Source organism: Hetaerina americana, unplaced genomic scaffold (assembly GCF_022747635.1).
Source record: "Hetaerina americana unplaced genomic scaffold, ioHetAmer1.1.p SCAF_2, whole genome shotgun sequence".
Taxonomy (NCBI): domain Eukaryota; kingdom Metazoa; phylum Arthropoda; class Insecta; order Odonata; family Calopterygidae; genus Hetaerina; species Hetaerina americana.
Window position 1 is genome coordinate 21,873,490 of NW_027286763.1, and position 19,008 is coordinate 21,892,497.

The 19,008-nt window shown below is 42.4% G+C and overlaps 1 protein-coding gene across 3 annotated transcripts in view; it reads left to right on the top strand.

Moving 5' to 3' along the window:
* LOC139687429 (serine-rich adhesin for platelets) overlaps positions 1–19,008 on the top strand; it is a 133,051-nt gene that overhangs the window by 103,792 nt on the left and 10,251 nt on the right. For all 3 annotated transcript variants that reach the window (XM_071584568.1, XM_071584570.1, XM_071584569.1), the window contains exons 2-4: positions 9,689–10,233; positions 12,581–13,291; positions 16,731–18,973. In XM_071584568.1, coding sequence (XP_071440669.1) covers positions 9,964–10,233; positions 12,581–13,291; positions 16,731–18,973 — 3,224 coding nt within the window. In that variant the 5' untranslated portion in view covers positions 9,689–9,963. The remainder of the gene's footprint in view (positions 1–9,688; positions 10,234–12,580; positions 13,292–16,730; positions 18,974–19,008) is intronic.

Consider the following 19,008-nt stretch of genomic DNA (forward strand, 5'->3'; position numbering starts at 1 on the left):
AAGTATTTTTAATTTTTTAATTCACAGTGGCCTAGTATATTGTCGTTAGCTTAGCTTAAGTTACTGCCCTTCTCTTTACCGAGTCCATCGGTAGCGCCTGCTGCATCGGTTCAACAGCGAAACGGAATGTGTAGACTCGATTAAATACTTGGGCGTTACCCTCACTCACGACCTCTCCTGGATGAAATATCTACGGGGCATGTGGGCAAGCTAACAAAAAATTAGAATTTATTACCTGTAGAAGCGTACAGGGTAAATGTGATGAAATTGTCAAAGAGAAATTTTATCTTTCGTTGGTTAGGCTTCATGTAGAATATGCTCAAGTATATGGGATCCTCACTCTGTTGGATAAATTGCCGTATTGAATCGCGTGCAGCGCAGAGGAGCTAGCTTTGTAAAACCTTGTAATGATCAACTTAGTACCGTTTCCAAATTATTAGATGAGCTAGGGTGAGAATCACTCACGGGGCGAAGGTAGATTTAATCTCTTGCATAAGTTAAAAGGATATCTCTTTAAGACTGTCTGAAAGCTGTCTCACGATAAGGGATCAGAATAACATTGTCCGAACGCGGTAAGGGTAAAAATATTTGGGCCAAAATTAGTCTGGTGAGCATTCACCCCCTGCCACACACCCTAGCGGTGGCTTGCAGGGTACTAAAATATCTAAATATTGAATATCCCCTGAAAAGGTGTTGAACGTCAACGCGACATGTTTGGTGGTACGGGTATTTTTATTCTTTCTCTCTGGTCAGCATTTCGATTTACTCCTTTCGAAACAAATTCTGCGATGCTTAAACGACTGACCTCCCCCTTATTTTTTCTTGCATTTATGTTTTGGGGCGGTAAAGTATCTTGGAAGCAAAATCACACCTGCAAACCTTATATTACACGTATTGGTGTCATGTAAATTTAATGATTCGCCATGGTATCGAAACTGCTAAAGCGAATTGGTGCATTAAAGCCAAGGACTCTATTAGTCCTTCTGACAATTTGTATCAGGTCTGCCGATAGAAAGTTTTAATACTTGCAGCCGGGAGGCTTGAAATACACGCGGGTGTATATGGAAGCGGGTGCATGGCGATGAGAACGTTCCCTCCTTCATTTGCATCTGTGCTGTATTCGGCCGCTCTGTGGCTCCAAAATTTAGGATCCCCCTTCCTTCACCTATTCAAGTAGGTTATGAATTCTATTCTTGAAATGACTAGATTTTGAAATGAAGCACTGACGTTAAAAATGCAGGCAATGTCGGGGAAGTTTCGAGAATGATTGTGCGTATATTAGGAGAGGTGGGATTTCGCACGATGGAGATATCTCGTAATCTGGCTATAGCTTTGGAATGCTTAAAAGGGCCTTTTCCAAGGAAACTTAATATCTTTAACATCGAAGTGACACATTCAGGTCCTCATGAATCTCCCCTGTCTTAGTCGCCCATAATGGGTATTGATCGGCAGTAGTGGTCTTCTCCTACCGGTCCATTGATTGACCTTTGCTCTTTAAGAGCGTCATTGAGGAGTTAATCTTGAAACTCCGAAACAAAAGATTAAATTCTAAACAGCGGATGTGTTGAGTGAGTATTTTGAGCGCTCAGCTTCGAGATTAGATGGCAACATTGCCGAGGCCGGAAATGCAGTCGGCAACAAAACGAGGAGAGGGGAAGATGCAAAGAAAGTTTCGGCGAACATTAACTATCTCTCATGAAACAAGAGCGCATTGCACAGTGACATTGATATGAATAATTTTCGGTTCAGCTAAACGTGCAGATTTTGGAGGACTTTTTCTTAAACTTTGGTGTAAATGGTGAAATATAATTCAGTTTTGATTTAACCTTAATCATTCCCAAGTCTGGTGCATACCTTATATTTTTTCTGTAATTATTGTCGCAGGAGTTCAGTGAAGGCCCTTTCCTATCTCCGATTCACATTAATTACTTATTAAATGAAACTTCACCCATTACATTTTATATGCATAAAAATTGTGACCAGAAATTTTGAATAGACTCGAATCACAAGTTGTATCATTGAGCTGATTTTTCCAGTTTCCCATCGATTTTCTGAAAAACCTCAACTTCGTAAAGACCTTTGAACCAGTGCATGGAATTCATTTGATTTCTAATGAAGATTCCAGATCCCTTTTCTGACATCTTCACCGAGCTCTTTTTTCTTCTTTTCTCTCCCTAAGTTTCACGTTTTGGAACTTTCCGATTCCCTTACGTTTTTCATTCTGTTTATTTCTCAAACTCCGAAATAGGTAACATTTTGCGAAAGGAGGAATTTCCAGGAATTTCGCACCTGCGTTTGTTAAATGACCTTTCCATGATCGTCGGAAAGCGTAAGCGAATTAATTATTCGCTTGAAATGTTCATCATTATTCTTTTATCTTGCTTAATCGCTCACTTATTCCGAATACCATATCTAAATATTAACGTAATGTAGGCAATCAGAAATGGATTCTGAATGTTCGTTTTTTTGATGTTTTCATTCTTCCTTAACTCGTTCTAATATTGTCTGCCCCTGCACAGATATTTAAAAGCTCAACGAAATTCAGTTGTACTCTCGATAGCATAGCTAGTAACTGTGTACTTTTGAAAATTGAATGAACGACGAACTTACATGTAAAACAAATAATTGGAAAAGTGCAATTCTCCGCCCTATACTGTGGCTACATGCAAGCTCAGTCCCGAAAGTAGTGACCCTTTTTACCCCGGGTAGACGAGCAGCGGTTTCTTTGGCTTGGTTCGAGGGAGGGGCTTCTCAGGAAAAGCTGGAGACCGGTGTCAGTTGGCTCCCAGCCTTTGCGGAGTGCGGGTCTTTCGTTTGCGAAACCTTTATAACGTGATCTTGTACCGCGCCGTCATGAACCAGTTATTGAAACGGTGCGACATCATCAAATTTTGCGTGAAACTGGGAAAAACTGGGAGAGAGACTCATGACATGATCAAGGCAGGTTATGGTGATAACATAACTCGTCATATCTGGTGATAGACGCCGGACATTCAGGACACACCTCGACCTCAAAAAGTGACGAAACTCTTGCAAGAGTGAAGGCTTCGTTGGACAGGGATCGCAGATTAAGTTCTCGCATAGTTTTTAATGAATTTGGCATCCCTAAAAGTGATGTGCATCGAATTGTGACCAAAATATAGGCATGAGAAAGGTGTGGACGAAGTTGATGCCGCGAGCGCTCTCGGACGAACAAAAGGAAACTCGGACGCGCATCTGCCGAGAGCTTCTCGACCATGTTGGTGATGATCCAAATTTTTTAGACAATGGCCCACCAGACTTCTTCGCCCCGCCTCGAATCCGTCTGGAAGGACGTCCCCCTGTACCTGTGGAAGCGTTTACAGCAGGCCGTAACGAGGTACCTTAGCAGCATTTCGGGCGCCGCCTTCCAGAAGGCGTAAGAGGCGAGAAACCCGCTGGCTGAGGTGTGTGGACGCACAAGGGTGCTACTTCGAAGAATTTTGAGTGAATGTATCAATTCGGGAGATAAATTATTTTTAATCGACTCTTTCTTACTACGTTTTGCACTGACCTTGTGCAACTTCCGTGAAGTAAAGTCGTAACTCAGAAAGCTGATTAATGCGTGGTAATAGTATAACGAATTTAGTAATTTTATAATCTCTATCACTATATTAATATTTTGTAAATGTTTATTATTTGAGGTATTTAATCATGTATTTTGTGTGTACGGTCATCCGAAGTTGTTTTCCCCCTTCGCTACTCTATCGACTTCAGGGCATAAGGTCTGAAAATGTATCCGATAAGCATATCCCGTCTTCATTTCAATTTTCATCGGTAACTAATGAAGAATATTCTCCTATTTTATGTTGATATCTTTTCTACAAAAAGTTAACGCTGCATTTTACCTAAATTAAATTTGTTAGTGCATAATCTACTTTTTTATGTATCTAGTTATTTATCCAATAAAAAAAGTCATCGTATAATATTCTAACTTTTGGAATCAAGTAATTTCACCTCAATAGATAACAGTTATCCATATCTCAGGGATTAAATGATATTTTGAACTAATTCCTAAATTGAGAAAAATATTGGTAGTTACCCTGCCTTTTATAGAGTATGTCCAATGCGTTCGTCTATTCGTCAACGCCGGGCAGCCCGTTTTGTAAAAAATTCCTACGATAAAACGCAAAGCGTTACCGAAATGCTCATGGATTTGGGGTGGGAATCATTAGAAGAGAGACGATTCAATGCAAGACTGAAATTATTAAATAAATTCAGATCCGCATGTTTCAGCACCGAGGTCTCGCAGATTATTCGTACTCCTACATACATTGGTCGCTTGGATCATGTATATAAAATTCGGGAAATAGATGCCAGGACTAGCCGACTCAAGGACTCCTTCTTCCCACGGACAATACGGGATAGCAACTGTAGGGTTATAGATAGTAAAAATTCCACTTGCCACCCTCAGTGTCTAAAAAATAATTAGTTCTACTTAAATGCATGCTCCTCCACTAACCTTATGTGTTTTGTTATAATAACCCATTCTTTCCGCATGACATCATTCGTGTTCTGTTCATCTGTTTTTAAGTTTCCCTTTCAGTCCCTCTTCCCTCCCGGTGGGGGGAAATTCCTGCTACCTGCAACGTTGGGTCGCATTCCCTTCCTTTTACTGTCTCTTTGGGGGGTAGAGTGTTTTGTGGTGCATTTTCATGTGGTAGTGATGTTTCACATTCTTGCTTGTTGTGTCCTGGCTTGCGTGTTTTAGGATGGCTTTCGTGCTGTATCCTGGGGTGCAGTTTTTTGTTGTTTTGCGGTGTATGTGTTTGCATGAGTATTGGATGGAGGGAGTTTTGCATGAGTGTGTGCGCTGCTGGGGTGTAATTTTCCGTGTTGTTTTTTGCATGTGGTATTTTTCGTTTTTACGGTTGGTGACCTAACACCCCCCGCCACACGCCCTTGCGGCGGCTTGCGGGGTATTATGTAGATGTAGATGTATTCAGTTGGAATGTTCTCATACGATTTATTCCGTCTCCCTAATTTTCATACGACCTCTTCATCAGCAATCTTCTTCGTGATGTTGAACTTCTTCATTCGCATTCGACACTTGGGACGGGTGGACTCGCGAAATGTTAAATTAACACATCGTTAGTTAGTCTTAACTGTGACTTGCGTAATTCGATACAAAATATATGACGTCGGAAAGGGCCGAGTTGGCGAAAATATTGTTGTCTTAAGATTGCGAACACCAACGTAATATCTTCGACGGGAGAAAGGTGACGACTGCCCCTCTCTATCTTCCCTCCGAGGGTGTGCTTCTCCACCCAAAGCCATTTGCCCACACGTATAGGGCCCATTCCTATTCGCGCGACTCGACCCTCTTCGGTGAGGCGAAGAAATTCCAGGCAAGGAGCGGTCAATGCGGTGTTCTCTGGGCATTTCTTCCCCTGTCCGTGAAGCATTCTCCTGGCGAGGGAACTCGCGCCGTCCCCTCGGCGCCCAGGGACGGACGGTGGGGGGCCTTAATCCAATAAAAGGTTGAGGAACCCCTCCTCCGGTGCCCGTTCATTCCCTTCCTCACTCCTCGCACACCAAATGCCTCCACACAGACACACCCACACACACAACCCTTTTGCCGCTTCTCTTTTTTTCTTCTCCCTTCCAGGTAGTGGCTCCCCTTTAATCAATCCCCGAAACAAAAGCTATTCGGGAAAGCTTAAGTAGACAATTAATTGAAAAAAAAGATGTTGAGCTCAATGTAATGGAAAAATTCTGGTCGTTTATATACACCTCCTAAATTTGCGGTTGGTTCACGTGTTTTGAAGTTAAGTACTCGTGCCGCTTACGTTCTCAGGCAATATCATAGCATATACATATGTACGTATGTGAGGACTCAGAACAATAAGTAAGATATCTCCTGGAGCCAAGGTGGTCCTTTGGATAATAAATAAGATGATGGATAGGAGGACGAATGCTTACTTAGAGGATGTTTGGGTTCTGAAAGGAGTGAAGCGCGAGTGATGCCATTTCAGTAATGAGGTCACTAATGGAGAGGAACGTAGAATACGAATAGGAATCGGAATGAAAGTCGCTGGGGAATTCATGAAATGAAGTTTGCGGGAGATCAAGGTTTTCGAGGAGGAGGAAATCTAAGTTAAACTTAAACTATAGGAGGGCGAAAACTAGAACAGGTTTAACAGATAACATATCTTTGAAGTATTTTGTGCTGAGATTTTATATATTTAGTATTCATCTGAAAACAGCACATTTTGACCTTAGCACTGGGTCTTTTACAATGGCATACATAGCAATGGACACAATTGCAAACATCCAAGCCCTCGGTGGAAGATAACCCACCTAGACGGGAATCGAACCCAAAATTAGAGGTCAGAGTTAAAGGCATGTACGAAAGAGAATTGCGTTAGCCAAAGAAGCTTGTACGCGAAGGAAGAAAATTGATGGCAGGAATGTTAAGTAAGAGGGTTAAGAAAAGAAAAGTGAAAACTTTGGTATGGGGCGTGGTTTTGTGCGGCTCGGAAACTTGGTCAATAAAGCAAGACAATGGGAGTAGATAGGAGGCTTTTGAAACGTGGATGTGGAGAAGGATGGAGAAGATTAAGGGGACAGAAAGGAAAACAAGTGAGGACGTGCTAGGCAAGGTGGGGGGGGAGAAGGGGATTGGTGGGGGAAATTCAAAGTACATAGGTATGGATGCAGAGCATTCTGATTGGCAATGGGATGTTGAAGACTGTGATACGGGGAGAATGTTAGGCAAACGAGGATGGGCAAGAATAGGATAGGGATGTAAGGCGGATAAAGGGAGGTATATTGCAAGCGGAATTGAAGAAAAGTTTCAAAGCAGTTGTAGTGCGGCCTTTCAGGTTTTGTCTTGTTAGGCGAAGCTAAGAAGCCAAGTGGGAGTTTAGGGTCCATCCAAAACCTACACTTGAACGGTTAACTACCAAATAATATCAACGGAAGGGATTCATGGAGGACTAAAACACGACTGAAGATATATACGCATGGTGCATAATAATCATGGAAACACTCGAACTTAATTAAATATAATTGTGATATAAATATCGGCTTCGTACCTCCCTAATTAAAAAAATACTGAGTTGGAATGATGCATGAATTACGGGCGAAGGAATTTCATATTTGAAAGTATTTTCTAATCATAGAAATCATCCCTCGATAAAGTTGCATGACGACGAAATCGTTAACTGGCACTTAATTAAAACCCTTTTTGCGAGCACTAGAAAATTAATTTTAGTGTGCAATTTAAAATGACCCCTCTCACGATGTTAGCCTTATTAGAGATTTTTTTGAATGCAGCAAATTTAGGCTCACGCACAAAAAAATGCTAAATCATCCCTCGAGTACAGCAAAAAATAGTTTTCAGAGTCGCAAAATTGTTAAAACATTGATTGGCCCAAATGAGAAAAGGACGTAATAAAAAAGAAAACAATTTTGTCATTTATCTGTAGGCGGAAGATAATGTTGATTATTTATACCCAGGTCCAACGAAGATAAATTAATGGAAGAATTTTAGAAGTTATTTGTGAAAATTAAGTAATTTCAAAAAGCGTTCATGCTAAAAAATAAGGCTACGGTTTTTTTTGCTACAGTCATTTAAAGCGTTTTTAACATGCCTGTGTGTGCATATAGTTAATGTGAATGCAGGGTAACATTTTCATTCAAAAATTTTCCAATTACTCACACCTCGTGTTATGGAATTTTGCTAAAATGTTGTGACTTAAAAATTGGAGAAAAACATGTTCGTCTTATAAATTTTAGAAAAAGTAGCGAAACATCATTCGAAAATTTGTCATGGTAGGTATGCTCTGAGTTGACTAAAGAATTTTAATTCACTTTAATTATGCGAAAACGAAGCAATATGTTAAGACGATATTTGTAGCGGTAGCAGGTCGCTAAGCTAAATTCTGCTAATCATTTTATAACTGTCGCTCTCTGCCTTCATTCCCCATCCGCAACGTACGAGCTCTCTGCCATTCACGATTAAAATAGAATTTTGATGAGTGGCGTTTTATCTGCAACTTTTCCAAAATGTTGCTACCAAATTGATAAATGCAATGTTGAAAATGTATTTTTGTAAATTATTTGAAGTATTTAAGATTGCTTAATATCATAAGGGCAGCGTAGCAGGAGCAAGAGCAGCGTAGCTAAAAGCACATTTCGTAAGTGAAAAGGCTGTGTCACCACGAGGTAAATAATTTTAGTTTTGATTGCTATATGAGTTCAAATGAATGCGTAATTATTTGCGGCTAAAATATCACCCCCACTGCCGTGAAGAAGATGCAGGTTAAAAAGGAGTGATCACCAAACTAGGTTGCATGGCAAGTGACATCTGCGATGTGTAACATCTATATTGTAATACTTCATCTGTTATAATACTTTATGTAATTATACTACATTACACATTGAAATCGTGTTTCCGGTGGTCTATCTCCGCATTATTATTTACAGATCGTGGGTTGAGACACGGATTCTTAAAGTTTACATTAATAAGTCAGCGGGCGACACCTCGATGTTGGATAGATGTTGTGGATCCTTATATTCATTTTTTAACACGTTGACATTTAATATTTTTTGTGACTGCGTGCATTTAAATATATTTATTTAATTATTTAAACGCTTATCTGAATAAATATTCATATTTGGGATAGAGAATCTGAGACGGAATGAAAAGATTTCCGCTTTTCATAGCGGCTACCCAATATCGAGTCGCCATTTATAAAAAACGAAAAAGAGATAATACTGGCTTTCCTTCGAAACCAACTTGTTTTCGTTTTTTGATATAGGGCAAGCATCACGGGAAGGCGATATTGTGACTCCAATTACCACGAAAAAACTCGATGCTGAGGAGGTGGCAACGAGTTACTGGTTTTAGATTAGGATGATATCTCACTCAACCTTCTGCGTGAAGTTCATGACATACAGGAATAGAATAAATTGTGTTCAGTCGAGCTGTGTACGATTCCTGGCTTTCACTCGGAACCACAAACGGAAAATTTGATACAGGATTGTGATAACGAGAGTCGAATTCAAAAAGTCAAGACAGTTACGTACAGTAGCATTTAAATGCAGACACCTGTGTTTCTATTCCGCAGCTTTTGAAGATATCTCCGATGGGCAAGTTCCAGCGATGATAATCATGTCATTTTACAACGAGGGCGTAAAATAACTTGTTATTCCTGTTATATGTTGTATTGCCGAACGTTTTACTCTCTGTTACATGCTTTATATCTTGTGCTCCGATAAGGGGCACCGGCATGTCATCCATATTTATCATCAAAGAACGACATGATGAGTAATCTCAAAAAATCAAGCACAGTGGTACACTGAAAATTGCTGCTACCAAAAGATTCATCTATTGACCACCGACCTTGGCAAGATGCTGTTAAGGAAATGGACTCGCTGAGCGGACTGCCGACTGGTTAGACTTATTTTACGTGCAAGGAGTGTATATTATTTTGGCGGAGCTCACGACTCGATATTAGAATATTAAACATCCTTGTGGGCACACTTAATTTAATCTTCCCCTTTTATAATTGGTTGGGGAATTTTCAGATTCTCCCCCGAGGTCTGTGAATCCTCTTACCTTCTTGTTTTCAGTGAAATATGGGCCGCTTATCTAATGCAGTGGTGATAATGCATGTGATACAGGGAAACCTTGCTGGAACGCTCTTTTTTTCCACTTCCGCAGGACCAGCTAAACCGCTGATCGCCTCAGGTCAAGGCGGCGTGGCCGACCCCATGACCTCCCCAGTCACCGGCCTGGGGACGAGGATGAGGCCGGAGAGGGAAGGGGACCGACCGCCAGCGGCCCGGAGGACCAAGGAGAGCTAGTTCCGGCCGCAAATCGGAAGAGGGGGAGGGGTCGTGCCCGCAATTCCGCCCCCCCAGCGGACGTGGGTGTGATTTTGCTGTGCTCGCTCGTGCGAGGAGGGTGCGGCCGGTCGGAGAGGGGTAGCGAGCGACATGGCCAGCGGTGGAGGGGGGGGCCCGGCGCCCCATCCCGCCGCCGCGAAGGCCCCCTCCTCGGCTTCGCCATCAAAGGCTTCCTCCTCGGCGGCGGTGGCGGCGAAGGCGAAGCGAGGCAGCTACCAGTCCCGGCAGAGGCGGATGGGCCCGGCACCCTTCGCGTCGTTCGAGGACCTGAGCGACGAACTGGAGAGTCCGGACGAGGCGAAGGCGCAGAGGGCGCTGCTGCCCGGTATCCGGGAGGACTCGGGGCTGGGAGGGCAGGAGGTAGGGGGCGTTGTTGACTGCGAGTCGCTGGCACCATTAGGGTAACCCGACTCCTCTTCCCAAGGATCGCTCGCGCCCTTTCCCTCGCTTCGATTCATTCTTCAGCTCACCTAAACTCCTATAACGCCTTTCGAAATGCCCATGCTCTCCCGTCTAACGCTAAGGTTCTCTCATTATCTCCTCTCTCTACCCTTGCTGCGTTCATCCACAGTCCCCACCCAACAGCTCTTGCATGAATGCCTTCGTTTCTCTTTTCCAAGTTTAGTTTTCTCCATATTATCTCCATCAAACTTCCCTCTCATTTATCTCAGTTCTTTCCACACCCACGTCTCAATAATCCACTTGATACGCATTTTTTTCCTCAAATACTAGTTCATAGATTTTTAAGCATGCAAATGTAAAAATTAAAAGTCAAAAGAATAATGACCATGTAGTAACTTTTGGATAATTAGTTAGATTTAGATAAGAGGTGCCACAACAGTAACTTTCAATGGAGTCATCCGCTAATGTGCTTTCAATGCAACAATTTCATTCAAGCATTATTTTCCACCCAGTAGGAAATCAGTTTGATTTTTCATTCTTCATTTCTACTGTTTCAATTGAGACCAATGGAAAAAGATGAAAAACTTAAAAGAAAAAAAATGAAAAGTTAAAGAAAAAAATTTACACATAGCGGATAAGTCCATTACAGTTAATGTCATGGCATCTCCCATAGTTTCTTGGAATTAGTTAGAGAAAAAAGTTAAAAACATCTTATTTCTTTGCCCAGGATTTCATTCTAGACAATGGTTCTGTTGCTATAAATATTTAACTTATTTCATATTCATGTAAATTCAGGCGCTAGCTTCTTTTCAACTCACTGAAGTAAAGGAATGTTGTTATTGCTTGTTGTTGAAGCTGTATATTTAGGGAACTTAAGAATTATATTTTAAGCAGTTGCTTGAAATCATTATACTTGAGCAAACCTTAAGCTGTCACAAATTAGTTTGTAGTAGTAGTAGTAGTTTTGAGGGGAGGCGACCGACAGCTAAGGTCATTTGCGCCATAGGGGAAGGACAGGAAAGGATGAAGGGTGGAGAGAAACCCGGCGTCGGCATTAGCCTACTCTTTACGAAAGGCGCCAAGGGGTCCGCAGCTTTACGTCCCGTCCGACGGACGGCGTACTCACTCAAAGTGCCCTCCACAAAGCACCTCAAGTAGGGATCGAGATACCTCTGAAAAATATTCAACACCGCCGGGATTTGAACCCGCGCCCTCAGGGTGGGAAGCCAGTACGTTAGCCCCCGCACCATCTCGATCCCCAAATTAGTTTGTTGTGTTATTAAAAAGTAAATTTAACAATTTGGTAATTTTAGGATCTTTTTTGCGAAAATATATGCTTGAATGAATTTTTTTTGGTGAAGGGTAAGTGAATTTTGTTCAAATACCATGAAACTGATGGTTGCCATCCACTTTCGCCCTGATTGCAAATGGGGGAGTTTTGTTCAATGTTTGCAAATGTTGCCATGCATAATGAGGGAACAGGGAAGCCTAATCATTTTGGTATGCCCACTTGTATACTCAAGAATGAGTTACGTCCAGTTCATTGTCTCTGAATTGCCTTTTTATGGCTTAAGCTAATATTGAGTTAATGCTAATGAGCTTGGAAATGCTCAAGCTTGAGCCTTGAATTTAAACATGTTTTTTCACATGCTGGGAAAACTTGGAATGCAAATGAAATTTACTAAAATATATGAAAATTATATGATTTTTGGAAAAAAACATCGCAATATGTCCATCATTAATTTGATGTTTCCAAAATTTATTTTGACTTTTAAGTTGCTTCTGTGTTAAATTTATAAAGTAAAGGTCATTTATGCTGATCATAATAATTATTTAAGTATTTATCAATATCATCCTCAAAATACAATTTTAAATAGAATTAAACAAATGTAAATAGTTACCTTAGTGATTAAGAAAATGTGAATCGTTATTCTTTCAATATCTCAAAAATGTTTAATCCAGATTATACATGATATAATCAAATAACATTTTAAATATGTTATAAAATGAATATTATGTATGCATATTACACTGAGAGGTATGGTATTTTAGGGCATTTAAGGTGCATATTATTTAGATGATATTTTGTAGTTACTTTTATAAATTGATTTAATAAAGAAATTGATTGAGTGTAAAGTTTCATGTGGTCTTGCTTATGACTGACTAATTCTTTGAATTACATTTGCAACAGCTGCACTGGATTGTGATGGCATCATACTTTCAAAAATTAGAAATACATTATATTTTCTTTAGAAATGTTGACATGTGCCAATTTTTAATGTTTCTATCCCTTGTTCTTCTTTAGGAGGCGGGAGCAAGCCTGTTGGCAGCTGCCATATGCCTCCAGACCCCTTCAACGCCTCGCATTGACATCTCGCGGGCAAGCAGTTCCTCTCAGCATGAGGAGAGCGGAGGCTCAAGTGGAGGAGCTGGAGGGGGAAGCCCCGAGGGTCGCGACCCCCTGGCCACAGTCGCCGGGCTGGCTGCTGGATTTAAGGAGGAGGGCACAGCTGATCTCCGCTCCAGTACTGAGGAGCTGGACTACCATGGCACAGAGAGGGAGGTGGCATCCACCCGGCGCTCAAGAGCCACTCAAAGGGGCAGCGGTGGCTCACAGGCACCAAGGAGGAAGAGCGCTGAGAGGATGGCGTCTCCACTGCTGACCCAGGCTGGCAAGTATGAATTGGATGCGCAGAGTGACAAGGAGCGAAAGGACTCTGCATGCAGCGAGGGCCCACTAGGCCTCCTTGGTGTTGGTGGCCGCACCAGCCGTCTCTCTTCGGTGGGCTCAGCTGGTTCTGGTGCCTCTGGGGCTTCAGGAATGTCTGGACTGTCGGCTGCTAGTGCCCTCTCTGGTGCAGCATCTTCATCTGGAATGAGGTCACCCTCCCCACACAAGATGCTCTTGGAGACATCATTCTGTGGCAGCAAACCAATTCCCACTAAGAGCATGGAGATGGATGACCTGCCCCCTGGATTGGAGGCTGAGGTGAAGCCTAAAAAGCGCTCATCCAAGGTTAGTCAGTTACAAACGAATAGTAGTGCAAGGTAGTTATGGTAATGGGAGCACAACTGCTGAAGTTTGCTTGGGGATCAATGGAAGAAACCCATGAAAGTTATGTCATGGACTCCCTGAATTGCATCCAACAGAATGGCAAATATGAATGAAGTCATAAAAAATCTTAGGTTGGATTATTTCCGAGTATATATTTCTACGGTCTAGGTCCTAAATAGAGAGGAAAAATGAGTACAACCAGGATGTATTTGTTTGTATAGATTTTTAATGCATTACAGAAAAAAGGAGTATTTTGGAGGGATAGGGGACAACTCTACAACCAGCACATGTCTCAGACTGTGCAGGTGTTCAGGGATGGGCAGTGTTAGGAAGAGGTGGGGGTGAGACAGGGTTGTTCATTACCACCCATGCTTCTCAATGTAGGATCCTATTAGCTGCTCTCCCTAGTGGCAGGCCCTGCAAACCATCGCTGTCTTGATCCATCCACTCCTGTTCCAGACCTGTTACCTCGTGGCCTCTTCCTCTCATCCTTTCATCTCTAAATTTCTGTCTCCTTCCTTTTCTCTTTTCCCCCTCCACAGTTCCCTCCATAGCCATTGCAAGTATCCCTTTTCCTCTAATCACACATCCAATCCTGTGTTATTTTCTCCTCTAAATAGCATTCAAACGTTTTCTAGTGTCAATAACACTCTTTCTTCTTTAGGAGCCTTTTAAGTAGAGAATTATAATTCCTCCTTCCTTGATTTCGATGTATGCTCAAAGAAAATAGTAAAATGGCTGTATGAAATTCAGTTATATTTGTATATGTAAGCTATTGTTGGCCAGTCATTCAAAGGGTGATCATCATTGCTAACCAAAGAGGTTTTTTAGGAGAAGGAAGATCAAGTTAAATGTTGAAATTGGAGTCCAATATCTAGAGCCAGTGGAACAGTTGACGTATCGTGGAAGTGTTTTGGAGAAAGGTGGTCATGGTAGTAGGGCTATAAGAAGAAAGATTGCGATAGGCAAAGAAGCTTTTCTAAGAATGAGGGAATTGAATACAGGGAAGATAAGGAAGGGGATTAAGAAAAGACTTCTTAAAACGTTGGTATGGAGCATGGATTTGTAAAACTTGGAAACTTGGTTGTTGAATTGAGATGATTTTTCATGATTTTAATGATTTTGGCATAGCTTGGAGACCTTTAGGATGTTGGTTTGGAGGGGAATGGAAAAGGTTAAATGGACAGAAATAAAAACAAGTGAGGTGGTGCTAGGCATGGTGGGGGAGGAGAGGGGATTCCTTGGAGAAGTAATAAGGAGGCAGGAGAAATGAATGAAAGGCATTATTGCTCAGAATTGGGATGTAGAAGACCTTGATAGAGGGAAGAATTTTAGGCAAGCAAGGAAAGGGCAGGAATAGGATAGTGATGTTGGACGGCATGAAGGGAGGAAGGAAGTAAATAGAGTTGAAGAGGGACTTATCGTTGTGTGGGCTGTCATTTGTGTCTTGTCAAATCGAAAACCTTTCAACTGACTGGTAGACTATCGAATAACAATGACTGATGCAAAGAATACTGATTCTAATGCAAATAATAGGAGAAATCACAAAAGTTCAACTATGAAAATGAATGTTAACTTTTTAATCTTTTGAAAAATTCATGTTAATTTGATGACAAAAAAATTTCTTTTTGGGAACACAGCACCTTTGTTGATGAATACAGAGACTAACTACTGCTACAATTGAAACCCTACATTACATGACTGTAAACACGTAAACATAAACTGCACTTGAAAATCCAATTACCCCTAGCAGAATGGATTGATCTCAATCAATCTTGTTTCAGTTTCTTAAACAACCTTGCCTACCATGCCTTTCTTTTCTGTTTTTTTTCATTCAGTATAATTATCTTTTTCCATTCTTCTTCACAGCCACATCAAAAAATCTCTTGCCTCTCCTCTTGCCTCAACTTCTGTCAAAGTTTACAAAACTACAATCTGTGTCAGGGTTTTCATTTATATTTTTCCTTTACATCTTTAGGTCCTTGGACATTGACCCCCTCCGTATTATAGAAGCTTTTTTATCTAATGCCATAATTTTTTAATGTATTTACTGATTTGCTTCTGACATCATCAACAGCTAGCTGAACTGTTCCACCCACCTGCTCTAGTTCATACCCTCCAATTTAAAGTTTAACTTAGCCTTCCAATATCTTGAAAAACTTATTACCCTCATTTTATCATGCCATCCACTGGCTCTGTAATGAGCTCAGAAATGATTGTCATCCTTTGACTTACTGGCTAACTGTATCTTTATCTTCCACAATTCTAATTTAATGAGTTTCATTCCATGTGCACCTACTACCGTTTATATGTCCTGCCCTTCCAACCATTCCCTTGATGTATCTTTTGAGAGGTCCAGGCAATATCTTGTAATTCTTTTGTTGTAATAGGTAATGAATTTGATTTAAAAGAACTTAGAATTTGGTCCTATTTATATGCATATAAACTGTGATTAGTTAGGGACTGAGGCAACGTGTTCTCATTGAATTGGAGGTAAAAACATGGCAAAACCAGAAATGATTTTGTTTCAGCCAACGACATCATGAAATGGAGTAATTAAGTGATTTGTGAAATGTACGCTACAGAAAATGGTGTAACTCTCCTATTGTCATCTCATATCACATTTTAATTACTTTTATGAATTCCTGTGTCATGAATTTCGAGTGTCTAGTGTAGCTCAGTAAAGGTGGGTTGGTTAACCTTCTTGCTGCTGTAAATGCACCTTCTCACCCTCTCTGTGTTTTGGAATCACAACTTGAAATTTTATTAAAATTATATTTGTCAGTATAAATTGATAAAATTCACCATTAAATACAGACTGAATCTAGATTATTTTTCTTATTTAGATTATTTTATTATTTCGGGGATAATAAGGGTTATGTAGTCATGATATCCACCCTTTTTGCCAAATGTGAGCTACAGCAAAAGGGTCTACATTGTATTAGCTTAAATAAAAATACAACTAGTGAATTATTATTTGAATCTGATATCTTGCATGTGTGGTGAGCTAGTGCCGGGTGTATTATGTGAACATGCCCTGAATTCAACATCAAAATGTTTAACACATTCCAGTAAGATCAATGGAATGAATAACCCTGAACGAGTACGTTGTCATGTGAAATATATTTTATTTTAATATAAGTTAGCCAAGAAATTAAGTGTAACAAACTGAGAGTGCCATGTTAACTTAATTTTTTAAATGCCTTCCTAGAAATATCCTTGCATAGTTTTCTAAAGTCTGAGAAATTTAAAATATCTGCTCTTATTCTGTTTGATTGTTCTTAATCCCATGTGCTCACAGTTGCACTTGGTTTGCCTCTTAGTCAATGCAAATTCAATTTCTCACCTCAACTGGTGTCCTAACCGCCTTTTCCATTTTCTCCAAAAAATGTTGTGCAAGGGGAAGGAAGGAGAACATCCCGCCCCAGACGGCGGCCGCCTGCAGGAGAAACCCGTGACATTGGACCTTAAGACAGTGGAGAGCCACTATTCCAGACCCTCTACCCAGGCAGTGGATGGACCCAAGGAGGCTGTGACCATGACGCCCTCATCATCCACTCAGTCGTGCCAGAGTACCTCATCGAGGCCACCACCCTCAAACAATGCTGCCACTTCCAAGTCTGTTTCATCCACACCATCAGCCTCCCCAAAGCTCTCACGGCACTCAATCTTGAGGAAGGCAACAGAGGAGGGCGTCGTGACCCCTGTTTCCGAGGATGCAGGGCAATCTCCCTCTCCAGCCACCTCACGCAAAAGCTCATTCACTGGACTCTTTGGCCGAAGGAGTGACAGTGGGAATTTGCTAAGTCCAGAGTCTCCCACAGTGGGAGGTGGGGGTCCAGGCTCTTCCTCTTCAGGAAAGCAGAAGGGGGGAAAGGGGGCGATCAGTGCAGCAATTGGAGGTCTGAGAGACAGAAGCAGGTCAAGGAGTAAGAGTCGCGAACACATTGAGCAGACTGGGCTGTCATTGGTTCAGCAGCCTTCGCCAAATTCCTCAGCAACCATGACGCCAGTGTCAGGGGCTGTGTCGTCTCCTTCCTCGGTGGAACCCAAGACCAAAAAGGACTCATCACGCAACAAGGGTGTGTTCTCATCTTTCTTCAAAAAGAAGGACAAGTCTAAGAAGAACAAGAGCGGCTCATCGAGTGGAGGTCCCAGTATTGGTGATACTGCCTCAGAAGGCGATCCCCTGTCACCAGACACCCTCTCCCCAGATGTGATTGATGCAGACGGAAAAATAATTGCCGAGACCATTGGCAATGTCGAATTCACTTTCAATGGTGATAGCAACTACCAGAATTCAGATTATGGGTTGTCAGAGAATGACTCAAAAGTGAGGATGGATTTCAGTCAGAAGGTGGCACCAGTAGGAAAGATGAGTGTCATGGATAAGATTAACACTGCTGTCAATGAATATGAGGATAAGAATTTTCCGCAGAATGTTTTAAGCGCACCAATCAGGGAGGAGGAGGAGAGGGAGTTGAGGAATGGGGGGAAAGCGGAGACTGGGGCCGTGGCAGACATTTTTGGGGAGACAGTTGACATGGAGTCCGCCGATGTGGACCACCACTCCTCAGAGTCAGAGCGGGAAGTGGAATACTTGCAATCGAAGGAAAAGCAGAAGGATGAGCCGGTGGGGGAGGTGGAGGTAGAGATGGATCACGAGAGGAAGGGACTGGTGCTGCAGCAGGACTCATTTGAGGATGAGCTGCCTTACATCCCCACCACGTTGCCTCAGGAGAGGTCAGTTGCCCTGCCTATCAAACCAGTGCGACAGCGTACACTTGCAGAAATCAAGACATGCCCAATTGAGCGGCCCCGATCCACCACTCCCATCAACCCCAGTGCTTTGGAGGATTTCCTGGTTGCGGCCTCAACCTCCCTCAAGGGGCCCTCCTCGTCATCTGGCTCATCCACCGTGGAGGAGAGAGACAGACTTCGCATCAGCCTCCCTAGGGAAGACTCCGCCACGAGTAGTGTGGGTGGGGATGTGCCGATTCTGCCCCCGAGGTCGAGGAGCCCAAGGTATGGGGGAGGCACTCCAGGGACCGGAACCATCTCAAGCAGCTGGGTTCAGTTCACTGAGGATGCACCACGTGAAGTTCGGACCCGCGTGAAACAGAGGGGTGGTGGTGGGACTGCAGGAGATGAGATGGTTAAGTCACCGGCATCGCAGCACTCCTCGTCCTCGTCCCCGCCGCCCCTGCCCCCGAGGGGTTGCCAGCCGCCCCCAAAGCAGTGGGTGAACTTTGAGGAGATTCCAGAGAAGAGGAAGACTCCCAAGAAGCTGCATGATGCATCAAAGGACGTGGATGGGGGGCGGTCGAGTAAGAGTGTGCATCACCAGAGGATGGTGTACAGTTATGTGAATCCAGAAGACTGCAAGTGTGAGTGCCACGAAACGGGTAGGCCGGGGACGGTGGATGTGGTGGAAAGTGGTGGTGGTGGTGCTAGTGAGAGGAGTGAGAAAGGTGCCATTGCAAAGGTTCGACAGACGTCAGGGGTTAGAGGGGAGGGTGCTCAGTCTTTGGTTGGTGATAGAGAGAGACGATCATCTGATGGTAGGAAAGATTCAATAGTGTCAGTGGGGGAGGTGTCAAGATTAGAGGTGGACAATTTAGCTGATAGGCATTCATACCAAAGGTAAGAGGTACCTACTTCTTGTAGGAGTTGAGTCA